General features: G+C 41.4%; 1 protein-coding gene across 3 annotated transcripts in view; it reads right to left on the bottom strand.

Moving 5' to 3' along the window:
* The window catches only part of Fmo1 (flavin containing dimethylaniline monoxygenase 1), a 33753-nt gene that overhangs the window by 6960 nt on the left and 7437 nt on the right, over positions 1-19356 (bottom strand). Inside the window, exons 1-5 of one of the 3 annotated variants that reach the window (XM_031387280.1) lie at positions 17692-17871; positions 17317-17454; positions 6733-6921; positions 5415-5577; positions 2520-2662 (exon numbers count right to left, since the gene is read on the bottom strand). In XM_031387280.1, coding sequence (XP_031243140.1) covers positions 2520-2662; positions 5415-5577; positions 6733-6921; positions 17317-17448 — 627 coding nt within the window. In that variant the 5' untranslated portion in view covers positions 17449-17454; positions 17692-17871. Of the gene's footprint in view, positions 1-2519; positions 2663-5414; positions 5578-6732; positions 6922-10634; positions 10710-17316; positions 17455-17691; positions 17872-19356 lie in introns of those variants that run through there. The other 2 variants (XM_031387289.1, XM_031387295.1) reach the window with 2 other exon arrangements.

Consider the following 19356-nt stretch of genomic DNA (forward strand, 5'->3'; position numbering starts at 1 on the left):
CCTCCCTCCCTTCCTTTCTTCCTTTTTTCCTTCCTTCCAGCCATCCTTTTCTTTCAGTCACATTGGCTGTTTGGCCATTTTCATTTACCAGCTAGCCAGTTAAGCTAAGGTAATAGTGTTTTGATCCCCACTCAGTAAGTAATTTCCTGGATAACTGTTCAGAAAGGAAAACATCTGGCTACCAAATCTGTCATTTTGCTGGTACAAACAGACCGAATAGATTGCTTTTTCTCCTATGAGAGTGGTGCAGGAAGGCTACAGCCAATGTTGTTATTTTTGCTTAATTTTATAACTGAATAGACCAGAGGACACTGCCTAGGAAAGGTGGTAAGAGCCTCTGATGTGTGAACTCTTGGCTGCCTCTGTGTTGAGATGAGAATAGTAGTCACTAATTCTGCTTTAAACTAAGGGGGAACATTTCTTTTTTTAATTCAGAAATGACAAGATAAATGTCAAAGCAGGTTTTTTTAATTACAAGAATTCCTAGATATTCAGAGAAAGAAAAAATGTTACCACACGTGGAGAGTGACCCTTCTAAGATTTATTTCAGGAGTTGCTTTCTTTTTATTCAGAACAATGTCATCAAATTGCTATGTCTTTTCAAATCAATTAACCAATGTTTTAGTGAATGGACTATTCACCAATTCATTTTTTCTAAAGGAATAGAAGGGGATCTCAAAGTTACATACCCCCATCCTCTTTTATCATACTTTTCTCATAATTATTTATCTGGCATCTGACTCCCTTACAGTTTCATGTTCCATGAGAGTGGATCTTGATTTTGTTGGTTTGGACCTGGCACCGTGTTTGGCACATTCTGAGTAGGGAAAGGACGCTTTGTACCAAGTGTACATGTATTAGATAATATAAGGGAAAGGTCATTGTGGAAGGAGTGTGTGGATCTGCAAAGAGGAATTAAATACAAGGAAGTGGAAAGGCCCAGAGCAGCTCTTCAGTAAGAATGAAAAAGGCAGATTTGACCCAGGTTACAGAGTGCTCTTGGATGCAGGGCTAGTGCATAAACAATTTATTATCTTCCTTCAGACAATGGGAGTCACTAGGTTTTCAAACTGAGGGTGCCATGTGAGTGCAGGTGTGCGCAGGTTAGTTTTTATTGTCATCTTGATACAACCCAAGGTACCTGGTAAGAGGGAACCTCAACTGATGAACTCTTAAAATCCGATTAGCCTGTGGCCTTGTCTGTCCTGACTGATGATGAATGTGGGCGGTCCCAGCCCATTGTGGGCAGCATCATCATCCCTGGATGGACAGGTGGGCCTGGGTTGTGTAAGCAAGCTGGCTGAGCGTGAGCCAGAGAGGCAGGAAGCAGCATTCCTTTATGGTTCCTTTCTTGACTTCCATCACGATGGACTTGGAAGCATAAACCAAACATCCATATTCCCCCCTTTAAATTGCTTTTGATTGTGTGTTTATCACAGCATTAGAAAGCAATCTAGCACTGTGGCTCTTTCAAGAGTTTGTTGATGGTTTGAGTTTGCATAGTTTGTTAACAGTGGAAGAATGGACTGCAGTTGTCAGGATGAAGGGAGGATTCCCTAACTCATAGACTTTGAGTCTTTGAGGCTTGGGTCTGAGGCCTGGCTCTAAGAGCAGGTAGTGGCATGACTTCTGGCTCCTTACTTCTCTCATTCCTGGTTTACTCTCTGTAGTGAGGGGTATGAGCAGTGTGTTTTGGTGACTGAGGTAATGGATCAAGGAGGATCTAGTACAGTAATGAGTACTCCATATAAATATTAACTGTTTGTACAGTTTTCTTAGGAGACAAGGAAGTGGGCTCAGCATGAGGTGGTAGGGACCTGTGAGGACAGTAACTAAAGAAAGAGAAGGGTAGTTGAGAGATGTTAGCAAGGCCTCAGGGACCCATGGGACTGAGTGAAGAAAACATGTGACCTGCAGCTCTGGTTGAACGATAAGTGACAAAATTAAATGTTAGAGAAGCTAGTCTTGGAGGAAAGGTGACCACTGGGATTTACAGTAAAGCATGTGACAGTAAACACTTATCTGGGCATGATTGTCGTGTCTGTAATTGTAGCACTTGTGTGGCAAGGACTATAGGAGTTCAAGGTCAACATCACCCAGACAGCAAGTTCCAGGTTAGCCTGAACATCATGAGACCTTGTCTCAAATCATCCCAAAAATCCTTCAAAAAACTGTTGTTAGCTGGATATGGTGACATAACTCCAGCACTCAGGAGGATCTAGTACAGTAATGAGTACTCCATATAAATATTAACTGTTTGTACAGTTTTCTTAGGAGACAAGGAAGCGGATCCTCAGAAACAGGAGGATCCTTACAATTTTAAGGCCAGCCTTATCTACATATTGACTAGTAGGCCAGCTAGGTTGACAGAGTGAGATGCTGTGAGACCCTGTCCCCCCAAACTGCATTTTCTGCTGGACATATTTAATCTTTTAACATTTATCATAATTTTAAACACTGTTTAGCTGAGACGTGCACATTAAGATGGAGGTTTCATTAGGTAACATCAAGAGTGGTACCTTTTCTGCTAAGTGGCTGGCCTCCACTGCAATATCTGTGCCAGAATTTCCCATTCCAACCACAAGGACTCGCTTGTCCTTAAATATGTCTGGATGTTTATACTGTCGGCTGTGGAAGTACTGCCCCTTAAAAGTTTGTATACCTATAGAGAAAACAAAACCATGTAGAGAACTTATAAAATCAGTGGGTGGAGAATAAATATTTTTCACCTGATAAACATGATGATTTAGTTATTATTTACATGATTTAGTTAATATATGTATGTATATATGTACATATATTTATGTGTATGTGTATGTATATACACATGTATATATGCATATATATAAATACATATACATATGTGTACTTTATATACACATATATATGATTTTTTTAATACAAGGATACTCTAATTTGAGAAAACCTAAAGTACAAACATACAACTTTACAAAATGTTATCTGACAATTATTTCCTTAATCATTTTATCTAATTATGGGCAGAGGGGATCAATGATATCATTAGACAGACGTTTTGTTTTACTTACGAAATGATTAACTACTAAGTTGAAATACTGGGACAGAAGACATACTGCACAAAAGTGTGAGAAGTTATCACCATGTCAAGGGTAATGGATGCCAATGGGAAGGTAATGTTCCAGTTACCAGATTATTTATGTTGTGCAGTTTTTGGTAAGCAGGAGCAAAAACAGAGAAGTGATTCACTGTTTTGTATTCAGCAAACTTTCGGGGACCCTGGCTACGCACCAGGCATTGTGCTAGATGTTATAGAGAAATGAGATCAATGAGCCTTGGATCCTGTTCGCAAAGATACTTATACAATGAAGATGTTTGCTGACAGTCCACAGCTCAGGCTAAGTTTGCTGAGTCAGAGTTGACTCATTGAAAAAAGGGTTGTGTGTACGACATCAGGGTCACATCTCCTGGGCTCACTAGAAAGGCAGTTGTTGCCAAATCCCATTGGGACATCAAATGCAAACAGAAAGCCTTTGAAAAATCCTCTCAAAGATGTTACACAATCAGAAGTCAGAGAGACCCTGACTTTTGTGGAATGAAGATAAGACATCTAGGTTCTCAGGTTAAGTATGTGTGATTGCAGGAAGTGGTTGTCTTACAAACAGGTGGCTCTGTAGTTCACACTGAATCATTCAAACTTTAGTAGGAATCCTGGTTAAAACTTAATTACAACTAAGATCATTTCGTATTTGGTGCAGATTTTTTTAAACCAAATTCAAGTATTAACTCTTAGGTCAGGAATTCCATATAATTCCGAGACTTTTCAAGAAAAGGACAACTGGAAAGACTCAAAATGGACCATAGAGTTGTCTCTGGATCCATAAGGTACCTACCCTATAATATCTCTGACTCAGGATATTTGGGTTACAAATGGGCAAAAAATGAGAGACTACATGCCTGAGTCTCCTATGGATCAATACCTTCTCCTCTTACCTTACAGGAGGTCAGAATAAGAATTTACAATAGGTGATTATGATTGTGCTACTAAATGCCACAATTTATGTAACTAAAGAAATAAAACTAGTCATTTGGAGGAAATGGCATACTCAATCCAATTGTGATAATTATTATTTTTACAAAGACTCTTGAGACTCCACCTTTAGAATTGTATTCAGAACCTATAATAAATAATTTGAATATCTTCACTGAACTTAAATTTTTGTCATGGTCTATGACCACTCCAAAGCAGGGAGGAGACATTTATAAGGCACACATTTAACATCAGAATCAGTGTTAGAGCCTCGGAGTCTCTTTGACAATCATGGAACCAGGGCTTTCAAATTGCTAGTGCCCAATGAGAATGATAGCAAGGGCTGTAGGCTTTGGACAGCCCTCTTCACTCGATTGTGTGACACACACATTTGGGCAGAGTAATCTGAGTTCTTCAATTTGTTGCCAACTCTCTACTCCCAGAGGCTTAGGAAAGAGAGGGGAGAGGCCAAAGACTGTTAGCTGATGAGCCATGTGGCTTAGCTTATGCTTCTTTGATTGACAGATCATCCAGTTCAAACCAACACTTCTGATGTGGCTCCCAGGGCAGATCCAGGGGCATGTGCATCTCTGAGTTTTGAGTACTCCTATTATTTGGCTTTTATGTAGACTGTGATTCTACCTTGCTCTGGGACAAATCCAGGCCTACTGAAAGTAGATGAGTTTAGTGTGAGATAGAAGAACCCCTTTAGGCCATGATTAAATGAGGAATTAGAGAAAAATTTCCTGGTCCTAACTTTTGAAATAAACTTTCATGCCATCAAATTTTTTATTTCCCTGAGTTGATATAATGCTGAAATTTGGCATAGAGTAACATGAATTGTGGTTGCAAAAGCCAGGTAAGGGAACTGAGACCTAACAATGTCTTGGTTTGTATCCTAAGACTCATTTCCCAGTTGTTCCAGTGCCAGGAAGCTCTCATTTGCCCACTCTGAGGGAGGCAGGCAAGCAAGCAAGCAAGCAAGCAAGCACAGATCATCTTTCTCATTCTGTTATTCCAACACTGTTTTGTGTGTGTGTGTGTGTGTGTGTGTGTGTGTGTGTGTGTCCTTTAAGCACAAATTTGGCAACAAGAAGCAGCTGCTGAGGTGAACAACTTGTGTGAACACCCCACACTTCAGAAGACTAAGTATTGCCTGTCACTTAAGAAAGGAACAGTGAATCTCAGTGAAGCATAAAACTGCTTATTCATTATTCTTATCTGCATTCATAGTTTGCTTATAAAGCCAAAAATTGTCTGACTAGGAAAACCACTGCTTGGGAAAAAATTGTTGCAACAGCATTTTAACTGTTTAGTAGACAACCCACAAGAGTTCATCCTGGGACTACCCAGGTATCAGGATGGGTCCCTTGAGACAATTCACAGTAATTTGTAGAAAATTCTGTACCTGGAAAGGAATCCAGGGGTAGATGTGGGTTAGTTAGAAAACCAGTGCAGACCATGACAGCATCAAAGATGTGTGAGTTTTGCTTCCCTTGAGTGACAGTGACCACTTCCCACTGTCCAGAGACTGCAAAATCTGGGCGTTTTGTTATACTGCATACTTTGGTCTGAAAAGAATCACAGACAGGATTAGCAGCCATAAGATTCCTTGTAAGGGCTTGCTGGTTGATACACTAGTGAACATTTTAAAGCATCTAGAATGGAGAGACTAATCATATCTAATGAACAGAACCCTAGAATCCCAATCAGGCTACCAAATCAAATAAGATTCATTGGATAGAAGGCTTCTACAATTTCTTCCAATTTTCTAATTGAAAAATTAAAAAAAACCCAAAGACTATGAGTGATTTGCTTGAATTCTCACTGGAAGTGATAGAACCTTGGGAGTAGTTCAAGGTTCAAATAATCTATCTTTTTGTTTTTATTGAATACACATATGCAAATGAGAATTAAGTTCTGATTTATTGATTGTGTCCTGGCAATCAAATCCAGGTCTTCATATGTGGCATGCTAAATAAACACTATACTCCAAATCTCAATATCATAACCCAGGCTTCTGATGAGGCCTGAAAATTATTCTTTCTGTTGGGCAACCTTGTTTTTCATAGAGAACATTCTTTAACAGTAGTTGCTTTAATAGAGACGAGGATTATATATCATTGAAAACAAAAGACGTGATTACATGTATCTAAGATCATAAAAAGTCTTAGCTAAAGCATTGTTGACGTATACCCACCTCTAGAGACTAGCTGCTAACTTTATGACCTGAATTATTTGGGAACAATCTAAGGTTCAAATAATATGGTTTTTTTTGTTTGTTTTCATTGAACATATATACAAATAAGTATTAAGTTCTGACTTATTGATTGTGTCAATAAATCAAATCCATGTCTTCAAATATGACATGTTAGTTAAGCCACTTGAGCTTGATTCTCAAGATGTTTATAAAAATAAATTTATACAGGTCAAACTTAAAAGCAAAAGTTGCTCAGTAACCAATAGGTGTTGCTTTCTTTCTTAAAAAAAAATTCAGAAATTTGAGTTTGTTAGGTCTTTCCCACTGGCCTTACTGTTTGGCTCATAATCTGCACAATGCCTCTGGGGCTTCTACATCTGTATTAGCAATTCTGTCTTGTGCACAGGCCTCATTACTCTTACCAGTTCCATAGCTCATCTACAGAACTCAGGGCTGTGCTAGAGAGTGGTAAGGGGAGACAAGTAAAAGAAAACTTCCTGACTGTTAATTGATGTTCATAACTTACATTGAAGTAAATGCATCTCATAAGTTTGAATTGGGTTGAATAGAGTTTGAGGTATTCCAGGAAGAGAGAATTTGGCACAAAGTTTGGGTAGTCTTCTGGAAAAGGAAAATCCGAGTAACAAGACATCTCCTTGCTGCTGTTAGAAACCACAGACTTATAAAGACTGGCTCTTCCTTCTTCAACATGTTCCTGTAAAGACAGTGCATACTCATGAGCATACATGCACACACACACACACATACACACACACACACACACACACACACACACAATGCATGTTAATATTTTTTGAAGTCTCAAACATTGGTTGAGTTTAAGGGAATCAAGATAATATATGCTACTTATTACTTTAAAATAGGATTTGCATTTGGGAAATGATCAACACTGGGCTCAGTGTAAACTGCTTGACAACAATCACTATTTCGGTCATGACATGGTATCATATAAGTCTAGGATGAACTCACATGCATGCAGTATCACAGTAAAGTATCAAAACAAATAGGCCAAATTCTGGACACAGGCTTGGATAAACGAGGGATGCTAGGCACTTGGGCTTCATGGATTACTCTTGGAACAATGCAGAGGAACAGAATTTAAATTATGAAGGCTATGCATAAAAAATTAAGGTTTTTGGATTTTTATAGAAAATTCATGGTGATTCACAGCAAATTCTGAAACTAGTTTTGGTTCTATTAAAGATGTATCAGATATTATGGGATTTGAGGGTTATGATGAAGGAATTTAGCTTAAGAGTCTAAGACACAGATCTTCACAGATCTTCTTGAGTGCTCCCAAGGGCCTGAACAGAGAGAAAGGCAGTTGGAACTAAGAGAGTCGGCACTTGGAAGACAAATTGTGCAGGATTATGAGAGGAATTTGAGTTAGGGAGAAGAAATGTCAAAGTTTCAAGGCTGGACAACTGGGTGAATGGCACTAACCAATTTCCTACCTCAGTTTGAACTCAGTAGCAGTAATATATTTCATAACTACTGCAAGATCGAGTGGTAAGTTTTAGTAATCCTTTGATCATATGTTGCCTCTGTCTTTCAGGTAGTATTGTGGAGGATTGTATTGATTTCAAAGGGAAATTTCTTAGTATTATAATACTATTTGCAACCTCATATAAATATATATACATCTATATATACATCTATATATCTATCTATCTACATACGCATATAGTTCCTTTTTTAAAGAAAAAAAGTTATTTTATTCATACAAATAAGTGGGAACATGAACATAAACCTTTCATATGGATAGGTTCATTCTGTCCCCATAAAGTATATGAATCTAAGTACAGACAAAATGTTTATCAGTCATACATAGTCAATTAAATACAATTAAAAGTCATTGTTACTGGTCATATTGAGTTGATTGTATCCTTGTGTGTGATCCCGCACCTGACAGCTTTACTTTAGTTGCCTAAAACAAGACCTGAATGATAATATCAATAGACCTGCTGATGCCGAAGGGAGAAATCTCAGGGTGTTCTATGTGGAGAAAGAAGTACAGGCAAGTGATACTGCTAAGAGAGGGAGAGTTAGCACTGCCCAGGGACCAGGCCCTTAACTGATTACTCAAGACAAAGTGGAAAACTACACTAAATGGGCTTTACAGGTTGTATTTATATACTTAAATATGTGTATTGTATATGCATCAATAATAATAATGACATGGGAATAGTTGGAGAGAGAGAGTCATGTAACTATATTTTAAAAATATAGCACCATTTGCTTCATGTTGGATAGCAGTTTTTAAACAGAATACTTGGAACTAATAAGGCTTTAAAATCTCCCATTTCAATCAGCATACCTTTGCACCATCCAAGCAATTAGAAATAGTCTGTATTTGCATGCATTTAGGAAGATCCCCGAAGCTGACCAAGAACATGGGTGCTAAATATAAAGTCGGTTTGATTAACTCCAAACAGTAATGAGTTTCCCTGTGAGCTCCAGGGATAAGAACAGTCCTACAAAGAGCTAAAGTCCTGAGGAGTGGAGACAAACTCTGTAGAGGAGAAGCTGCTGCGTTGTCAGCAGAAAAAACATTGGAAGCATTTGGGGATCATTTTGTGTAAGGTGCAAAATCTCTCGTGTTTCTCAGGCTTCCATGAACTTCACAACTACATTTTTGCTAATCCAGCCAAGTTTCAGAAAGGATAAATCATGCACACATGCACAAACTCATGTACTCATGTGCACACACACACAGACAGAGAAAGTGAGAGAGAGAGAGAGAGAGAGAGAGAGAGAGAGAGAGAGAGAGAGAGAGAGAGAGAGAGAGAGACAGAGACAGAGACAGAGACAGAGACAGAGAGACAGAGACAGAGAGAACATCAGTCACACTCTTTGAAGGAGTGGGGAGAGATAACACACTTTGTGAGGATATTCATAGAAATAGTCCCCAAAGTTACAGCAGTATATTGGTGTGTTTACACATCAGAGAGTAATGAGGGCCTTCAGGAACTAAATAATCTACCTTGTATTCCATGAACTCTTCCTCCAAGTGAACAAACCAACAAAGCTAGAAGAAGGGTGGGGGTGGAGAAGCCCTCTATTTTTCAAAACTTAGAAAATGCTTGTAAAGGCAGAAAGAGAGGTTTCCAGGAAACACTAAAGCCTGTTGTGAAATAATCTATCACAGATGTTAGCCACAGAAAGACAGCTTAGCCTTTAGGGCAGAATCCAAGGGGAACTCTACTCCCTTCTTTCTTTCAATCCATTGCTTCTCTTGTATAAACATCAGGGCTTGAGTATTGAACACATGTGTAGAGCCAGAGTCCATGTTACCTCTCAATGCTATTTGTGGGTCTTGGGCCACTCCTTCCAGAATTTACCTCAATGATTCCCCAATCGGTCCCAATGATTTCCAGACCCTCTGGACCTGTCTATAGACAACCCCACCTCCACCCACACCCCCTGGTCCCAAGCAGTGTCAGCAAGTCCTGTGTACCTCTTCCAGTTGCCCTGACACTCCATGTAGACTCCCACAGTATATGCCTGTTGAGAATTGGTGGGGTCATTTAGGAGAACCGTTTAGTTCTTATGAAGTGAGAAAATGAATGAAAGGGATTAAGAGGAGATTGGCTTTGGAGAAAGGGACAGAGAATGAATGGAGGGTTTAGCGCTTCTGGACCTCTTTGATTGGGCAGCACAGTGGGAATCACCACAATTCATCGGGGCACTTAGTAGGACTGTGCACAACTGGGTTTGCCTGACTTTTGAACTGTCAAACAGCAGAAATGTGTGGTGTGTCTCCACAGCACAGGGGCAGACTGTCTAGATCCATATACAAGGATATTTATTTTTCTTTTTATTGGGCAATCTCTGGAATTTTCTTAAATTCTCCTGGTTTCAGTTTTTCCATCTGTATGGAGGGACAGTGGTATGCATCCCCCTGGCTAAATGGTAATGATAGTGTCAAAGGTGCCTGTGTCAGCTCTGCTAAGCTTTTCCTTAAAGTTAACGATTAGCTGTGACATGGGGAGACACTTCAGGAGAGCTGCTGGCCATGGAAGGGCAGGTCAAAGGTCTTTCTTATCTCATTTTGAGAAAGAACTTAAAAGTTGGGCAGGTAGGGAGGAAGAGAGGATCTGAAAGGACCTGGGAGAGGAGAGGAATATAATCAAAATGTATTTAAGTCTAAAAATTGTTTCAAATAACAAAAAATAATAAAAGCAAAAAGGAGGAGGATCATGGAACTAAACAGAGAATTTACAAAAGGGGGAAATGCAAATATTCAAGGAACATTTTAAAAAATAGCCAGTATCCTCAGGCATCAGAGAAATAAAAATAAAAATTTGGAGATTGCATCTGATCTCAGTCAAAATGGCTAAGATTCAAAATAAAAGTAAAACATGACAAAAAATGCAGGCATGGATGTGGGGAAAGAGGAATACTTACTGATTGTTGGTGGCAGTGCAAGCTGGGGCAGACACTATGGAAATCAGTGTAAGGGGGTCCTCAAAAATCTAGAGATAGATTCAGCACATGATCCAGCTGGACCACCCTGGGGCGTATAACCAAAGGATTCCAGCATCTGTCTCCACTGATGCTCCAGTCATTATAGCCAGGAAATGGAAATGGACAAGATGTCAATCAACTGAGGAATGGAAAATGAAACTGTGCTACATTTGCACAATGGAATTCAGTTCTTAAACGAAACTATGGCATTCACAGCTAAGTGGGTAGAGCTGGGAGCACTTATTCTGAGGTAATCCAGACTCAGGAAGACATATGCTGTGTTTTTCCTTTCATTTTCAGATGTTTGCTTTTAATCTTCAAATATATGTATTTCCTTTGGAAATTAGTAAGGAAATTAGTAAGAGACCATGGTGGTATGGTTTTCAAGAGAGGGCAAACAGAACGCAGTGGTATAAAGGGCTAAAGGGGGATAATGAAACAAGGTGGGTTAAATTGGGGTGGTGAATATGTAGGAAGGGTAGAGTTGGAAATACAGAGAGGGATGGAGAGCATTAAAGACCTTTCAAAAACAGTCATATGGAAACTTGCTAGTGTAACATAAGAAGAGTTACCCTATGATGAGGGGACAATGCCCCTACCAGACACCACAGGCTTACCAACAAAAAAAAACAAAAAACAAAAAAACAAAACTAAAACCAAAAAAGCCCAGTGCCAGAAGTGGGCCATCTCTTTTGAACTTTTTTTCCCCATTGTAGACACACAGACCCACAAACATTACTGCCATTGCCAGTACTCTTGGTTCCTCTCCAGAAGTTGACAGTAAGACCCCATTGATGAAAACACCACATAATTGAGTCATAGAACATAGAGAAATCAAACTGGCACCAACCTGGAAGCTTCATCTCTATGGGATCGATTTCACAGGGCTGGAAGATACTATACAAACTACTGGAGGAGAAAAGTAATCCTAAGTCTTACCCAACTATGAACCTGTGTGAGCTACAGTAATGACTGGACTAGAAAGACGTGCCGTGTGCAGTAGTGGTATGAACATCATGGTGGTAACAGCCACTTTCTGATTGTGTTTAAGCATTTGGTACCAAGGACCAGTCCTAGATAGACTAAGGAATGCTTACCTTTCAATGGTAGATCTATATCACAACCCCCTACTCTGGGTTCTCAGGGATTATTATGGAAAAAAAAAAAGGTGGAAATACTGTAAAATCTAGGAGTAGTGTTTTCAAGACACAAAAAGGCAAGCTGCATTTATGAACTCACAGGTGTTGTGACAATATGTGCAAGATCTACACAGACTCAGGCCAGAAAAGTCCCAGCATGGGCAGAAAAGGTGAACATGAAGTCCGATCCCCAGGAAAGGAGCTACAGGGAGAAGGAGAGTCAGTTTTGTTTTGTTTTGTTTTGTTTTCTTAAGGTATAGCTCCTCATACATTGACCACACTCCAGTAGGAGGTCACACATTTAAGAGTATATGGACAGTACAAATTGGACTTGATTTAAAAAGAGAGAAGATGAGGTTGTGTAGGAGAGCAGGAGTATATCAGGAAGGAGTTGGAGGAGAGGGAGAATATGAGTAAAATATATTACATAAAATACTTAAAGTACAACAAAAATGAGAAAAAAAAACCCCAAAATGTAAAGAAAGTAAAAATATAAAGAAATTATTCTGTAATCATATTTTAATTAATTCTTTGAGAATTCAATACCTTTATTTTATATTTTTTTAAAAAATTAATTAAATATAGTTATATCACCAAAAGAAAAAAGATGGTATTTAACTTCCTAACTAGCAGGGGCGGAGACACAGCTCAGCCGGTAGAGTGCTTTCTCAGCACTCAGGAAGTCTTGAGTTTGATCTCCACCACATAAATCTGCACCTGCTAGCACATGTCTGTAATTCCAGCATTTGGGAGGTGGAGTCAGGGGGGTCAGAGATTGAAGGTTATCCTTGGTTATGGATTGAGTTGAAAACGAGCCTGGCTAATAGACATTCTATCTGAAAGCAGCAAAACAACACAATAAACAAACAAAAAATGTACACCAAAAAGTTTCCTAACTAAAAGCTTTTCTTCTTACATGTATGTCTATTCATCAAGGAAAAGGTATCTCTTAGTTTCCTTTGCCTTAAGATATCCAGAGGACTTGGGATGTAGCTTAGTGAAAGAACGTATGTCCTGGGTTCAATCCTGAGAGACAGACCTGGGTGAGCAGAAGTAGATGAAAGAGATAGATAGATAGATGGATAGATAGGTAGATAGATAGAGAGAGAGAGAGACAGAGACAGAGAGAGAGACAAAGACAGAGACAGAGAGAGACAGAGAGATAGAGGGGAGGGGGTAGTGGAGGAAGGGAAAGTGGAGAGTGGGAGAGATAGATAGATAGATAGATAGATAGATAGATAGATAGAGAGAGAGAGAGAGAGAGAGAGAGAGAAAGAGAGACAGAGAGACAGAGAGACAGAGAGACAGAGAGACAGAGAGACAGAGAGTGGCATCACCGTATCACACACTGCTTCTTTGTGAAAGTCACTCTCCTTGAAGGACAGGGCCCAGCTCTTGGGTGTGTGGACACCTTTGAGGAAAATCTGTTGTAGTCAAGAATCTCAGCTGTGTGAGAGAGGGGTCTGCCTAGTGTACTCCACCATGGATAACAGAATTCAATAAATTAGAATCCATGAATAAAAGGAAACCCAGCAAGACAATGAAGTTTTAGAACTAAGCCTTTTAGTTAAGAGAAGATGGTAGGCCTAGGCCAGAGAGATGGCAGCAAATAAGCTTGGCGGCCCCAGTCTGATTCCCGGAACCCACAGAAAGGTGAAAGGAGAGAACCGATTCCGAAGACATGCTCTGACCTTCATATATGTGCAGTGGCATGCATGTGCCCAGCTTCTACATACCACACACATGCACACACACTAATACATTAAATTTTTTTTTTTTTTTTAAAGGCTAAGTCCAGTCTAAGGAAGTGACAGCTGAAGAATGATCTATTTTTAGTCTCTAACTTTTCTCTTACTGAAAATAAAAAATGGAGGGAAATTGTATAGTAGGCTATCAAGAAATATTTGCTGAATGGATGAAAGGATGTATGTGAAGATCTTGATGTACCTACAGAAGGGTATCATCCTTTGGATGGTGTAAGCCCTGACATCTGTCACAGGGTGTGAAGGAGGAAGCAGGATGTGTGTCAGCCAGTACTGTTAATCCTCTTTAGACAATGCTGGTGTGGTTTTACTTAAAGCCTGCTTCCCAAGCTCCCTTCCTACAGTAAAATTCTATAAAAGCAATTTTTTTTTTCTTGAGACTGGATCTGTCTCTGAACATGAAGGTCACTAATGGGCAAGGCGGCTGACCAGCGAAGTCACCAAGATTCTCCTGTCTCTCCTTCCCAGCACTGGCATTACAAGCTTGCGCCACCACACTCAGCTTTTCTCATGGGTGCTGGGGATCTAAACCTAGGGTTTCACGGTTGTACAGTAAGCACTTTACACACTGAGCTCCCTCACAGCCCTCTCACACACGAGTCTCTTTTAAGAGGATTGTCTTTATTTTTTATTTCTCTTTATTTTTTATTCCCATTACTACTCCTACACCCTCCCTACCCTAAAGAGACACCATATTTTCCAGTAAGAACTTAGGCCACTGGTCTGGTGGTGTGAGTGCTTGTTCAACTTCTTGTCTCTTTGCTTCAGTTTGGCTCTTTGTGCTCCCTCTCTTGTGTCCTCCCTTTCTTGTGTGCTCCCTCTCCTGTGTGCTCCCTTTTCTGTGTGCTCTCTCTCCTGTGTTCTCTCTCCTGTGTGCTCCCTCTCCTGTGTGCTTCCTCTTTGAGTGCTCCCTTTCCTGTGTGCCCCCCCTCTGAGTGCTCCCTCTCTTGTGTGCTCCCCCTCTGAGTGCTCCTTCTCCTGTGTGCTCCCTCTCTGAGTGCTCCTTCTCCTGTGTGCTCCCTTCCCTGTGTGCTCCCTTTCCTGTGTGCTCCCTTTCCTGTATGCTCCCTCTCTGAGTGCTCCCTCTCTTGTGTGCTCCCTTTCTTGTGTGCTCCCTCTCTGTATGCTCCCTTTCCTGTGCGCTGTCTCTCCTGTGTTCTCTCTTCTGTGTTCTCTCTCCTGTGTGCTCCCTTTCTTGTGTGCTCCCTCTCTGTGTGCTCCCTTTCCTGTGTGCTCTCTCTCCTGTGTTCTCTCTTCTGTGTTCTCTCTCCTGTGTGCTCCCTTTCTTGTGTGCTCCCTCTCCTGTGTGCTCCCTTTCCTGTGTGCTTCCTTTCCTGTGTGCTCCCTCTTCTCTATGTGCTCCTTCTCCTCCTGTGTGTTCCCTCTCCTGTGTTCTCTCTTCTGTGTTCTCTCTCCTGTGTGTTTCCTCTCCTGTGTTCTCTCTTCTGTGTTCCCTCTCCTGTGTTCTCTCTTCTGTGTTCTCTCTCCTGTGTGCTCCCTTTCCTGTGTGCTTCCTTTCCTGTGTGCTCCCTCTTCTCTATGTGCTGCTCCTCCTCCTGTGTGCTCCCTCTCCTGTGTGCTCCCTCTCCTGTGTGCTCCCTTTCCTGTGTGCTCCCTCTCCTGTGTGCTCTCTCCTCTGTGTCCTCTTCCGTGCTCCCTCTCCCTTTCCTCCAGTCTTTGGGGAAGAGTGTACCTTTCCTCTTTGTCTTCCCAGTACTAACCCCCTTTCTTGTGCCCACAATCCCTCTCTCATCTTTTTTTTTTTGGTAAGAATGGCGTCTCAGTTCGGACTTGCCTACTCATTCACTTCTTACTAACTATGGACTTTCAGTCTTCAGCCACAGCCATGTGTGGGCCTTCCTGCCATGCATATATTAAAATACAACAGCAGCAACAACAAAGAATTTTCTAAAGTTTGCTCTTCTGCTTTTCTATTAAAGTTGCCCAGACATTCATCTGCTTGCTTTCCATCTGCCGCTCCTCTCAGATCCATTGCATGCACTAAGAAATAACCTTTATATTTTCTGGGCATGCTCTGCTCTCTTTATTGGACTCTTCCAGCACCCCTCATGGGCTGTCATTCTACATAGCCTTTCTGGTTTCCAGCAGTGGCTGTAACCCTGCCCTCACCTACAGGGCTGTTTATGACTTGTAAGATTGTTACTCTTGATTCTGCCAATAGTTCTCCAGAGAAGGGGGGAAGCCTTCTCATCTCTGTGTCCCCTACAGTGCTCTTTGTGTAGCTGTTTGATCTGCTCACATTAGCTGGGCACAACTGGATCGAGACGGATTTCTCCAGATGTTTACATGAATAAATTTTAGGGTTAATAGTTACACGACTGTGACTCCAGTGAGCATTTTTGTATAGTGTCTCAAGAAGCTAAGTACAGCTTTTGATCTTTGGACTCACCTTTTTGTTTTGACTGAAGTTTACCTTAGCCAAATAACGGAATTTATTGCAACAATATTTTTTTTTTGTTTTCTGTGCCAGTTCTCAGTATTTGCTGATCAGATGTACTCATCTAGATCACTATACTGAGGCTCACGATAGAAAGGCCAACTGTTTGATTAGTAATGCCTACAATGAATGTGGAAGAGGAGTTTTAGCACATGCAAGAGTTCTGCCATCCTGTAAGAACAGATGCAGTTTGCATCACGAGGACGGGAGTGCTCCTTCATTAGACCCCTGTGGAAAGTTTCTCTACATTGAAGATCACGTCTTGCAGTCAAGCATGTTAAGATAGACATTTTTATGTGAGCCATGCCTGCCTGCACTGGAGGACTCTACCTAAACAGGCAACAGTGGCTTCTCTGAGGTTTTGCTCTCTACTTTAGAAATAAATTACTTTGTTTCAGTTCCAAGTTCCCGGCTTCTATAAACGAGGTTTGTTTCCCAGGGTCTCTGGGGCCCGCCTGTCTGATACTTGCTCCTTTCCCCAGCTCCTGACAGCTTGCCTAAAGTTCGTGGGAAACAAAAAAGTCTTTCCCTGGTTGAGTGCTGGAGCCCAAAGAAAGCTTTCTCTTTTGGCTTTGGGGTTTCATTGGCATGAAGCAGGACTCTTGTGATCCCCACCAGGGCTCCTGGCCAACCAAGGGTGGGTTTTCCAGACCTTGGATCAGTTCACACCATTACCCCACAGAGACTCTGGAGGCTTACATTTTTTTTTTTTTTTTTTGCCTAGACTCACATTCTCTACTACCACTAGTGCACGGTGTGGACGACCTTTGTTCAGGCAGCAGGATCTGGGGTTGTGAGACGCCCGCTGCTTCACCGAACGGAACCCGAACCCGGTGTCACCGTGTCCCAGCTGAAGTGGGGGCCAGGAAACTATGGGACTAGAAGCAGCTCAGTTTTGTGAGTAGTGGCTGAAATTCTCACTACAGCCTCTGTCCTGTGCAGATCCCCGCTCCAGGTCCCGCACTCTTACCCTGTGCTTTCCTTGTCAAACCCAGGCATTGATTTTTCTTCTCTGCTTTATGGGCTTCTCTAGGGGTATTTCAATTCCTCCTCCTCCTCCTCCTCCTCCTCCTCCTCCTCCTCCTCCTCTTTCTAGACAGTTATAAGGCTCCTGTTTCCTTTTACTTTTCTGGGGTCTTTTAACCTATTTTTTTTTTACAATCTGGGGTCTACCTAAATTAGGTCTCCACTTGGCAGACCTTTCCAGTCTTTTCAAGGCTCTTTCCAACAGATAGATAAAAATATGGGAATCACCTACTTACCGTGAATCTCCAAAGTCCCCCCAGGTCACTGCTCCTCTCGAAGCAGGTGGGCTCCAGTCCTTCTTCCAGGCAGCACTTGATGGAGGCCAGGCCGCTGACCCCGGCTCCCACAATTGCGACTCGCTTCACCATGTTTCTCTGCGGAGGGAAAACCGAGAGCTGCGTTTTATTCACAAAAGCCCCACCCAAGCCTTGGCTACTCAACAAACCGGGAAAAGAATTTGGGAGATTAAGGGATTGTCTCAGTTTGAGTCCTCTGCAGACTATCTGCGGTGTGTCAATGTGAGAAAGAAAACGTACAGGTCATTGAGTTAACCCCTGAGCTGGGTTATGTCCCCACCCCTTGGCCGGAGCTGGCTCTCTCTGTTCACTCACTTGTGGTCTTTAACACAATTGTAGCTTCTGGCAGAGTGGCTGAAACCAGACCCTTCGGTGGGCAGAGTCTTGCATTCTGAACTGGCTTGCCTCCATCCTCCTCAGGGCTCCAGCCCGGGAGCAGGCTGGAGCAGCAGACAGGAGAGGATGGCCTTGGAAAACTCTCTCTCTCTCTCTCTCTCTCTCTCTCTCTCTCTCTCTCTCTCTCTCTCTCTCTCTCTCTCTCTCAAGATCACATTTAAGGACACTAGGATTGGTTTGGGACCTCCCAGAAAACTGCACAGCAGCTGGTAGGGTGGGGCTAGGACTACGAGCCAAGACACTTGTGGTCACCACAGGTGGTGCCACAGCACTGCCTTCTGGGTTCTGCCCTGGTATCGTGCCAAGGCCACAACCATGCTCCTGGAATACAATTCACAACTAGTCACCAATGGAAGAGACGAGGGTGGCTGCCAGGGAGGACTTAGAGTGGAAGGTCGGACAGAGGAGATGTTTCTCCTCCTTCGGTCTAATGCGGTTCACCTCTGTGAGCCCATGGCACAGCCCACATGGGTAGAGCTTTGAGGGTTTTCTGGCCATGGGTTAATACCGTGGACTTGTAAGAACACCGTGAGGCAACATAGCACATTTGGGTCAAGAACCAATTCTGTCAGTTAAAACTGTGTGATCTGAATTATTTAGTTCCTCTGGGCATTGTGAAAATGGAGAAAATATTGTAGCGTCTTTGCAGTGCTTTCTGAGGATCAAATGAATTAACCTGTGTCGTGTATCTGAGACTAGGTCCTGGCAACACAGTAAATGCTCAATAAGTAAAGCTATTTCCACAGTTGGCTTCTTCTTTTCTGTAATTTTTCTGAATGTCTGATCAAGAGCATACACACTCAGCACACACTAAATAGAATATTAGGTGTTCTTTCCCAATATGTTTCTAATATAACTTATCTCTTTTAAGTTTGTCTCTCTTTTTAATTTTTTTTTTTTTTTTTTGAGACAGGGTCTCACAAAGCCAAGCTGATCTCAAAGTCACTCTGTAGCCAAAGGTGACCTTGGACTTCTCATCCTTCTCCCTTCACCATCTGGAATGCTGGGATTGCAGCCACCTGCCACCATACCCTGTTTTTGTGGTCCTGGGCATCCTAGGCAGGCGCTGTATCAAATGAACCATGGCTACATGATAGGGTACTTGAGCCCTGTCCCTCAACTACCAGGATGTACCCAGTGATGACATTTTCCTGAACATTTTCTATTTTCTTGTTTCCCATGTGAACTGTTCACAGAGTTGGATATGTTTCATTTGTATTTTTAGGACTGGAAACCCAAGAGTAGCAGTTCAGGCATGGGGGCTCAGGTGCTTTACCCTCTGCTGTGTGCTCTTTCTGGGGAAGCTCTGAGGATATGGTGTAATGGATATACCCTCTGCTGTGTGCTCTTTCTGGGGAAGCTCTGAGGATATGGTGTAATGGATACAGAATTGTTTTTATTTTATTTTATTTTTATTACTTATTAGTATTTTATTATATATTTATATCTTATGTACTTAGATGTGTTTATATATTAAGTACATTTATATATTAAATACATTTATATATTATATATTTATATGTCATATACATCTATATATTACAATGCTTAAATATTATGTACATTTATAAATTATGTATATTA

The sequence above is a fragment of the Mastomys coucha genome, unplaced genomic scaffold (assembly GCF_008632895.1).
Source record: "Mastomys coucha isolate ucsf_1 unplaced genomic scaffold, UCSF_Mcou_1 pScaffold1, whole genome shotgun sequence".
Taxonomy (NCBI): domain Eukaryota; kingdom Metazoa; phylum Chordata; class Mammalia; order Rodentia; family Muridae; genus Mastomys; species Mastomys coucha.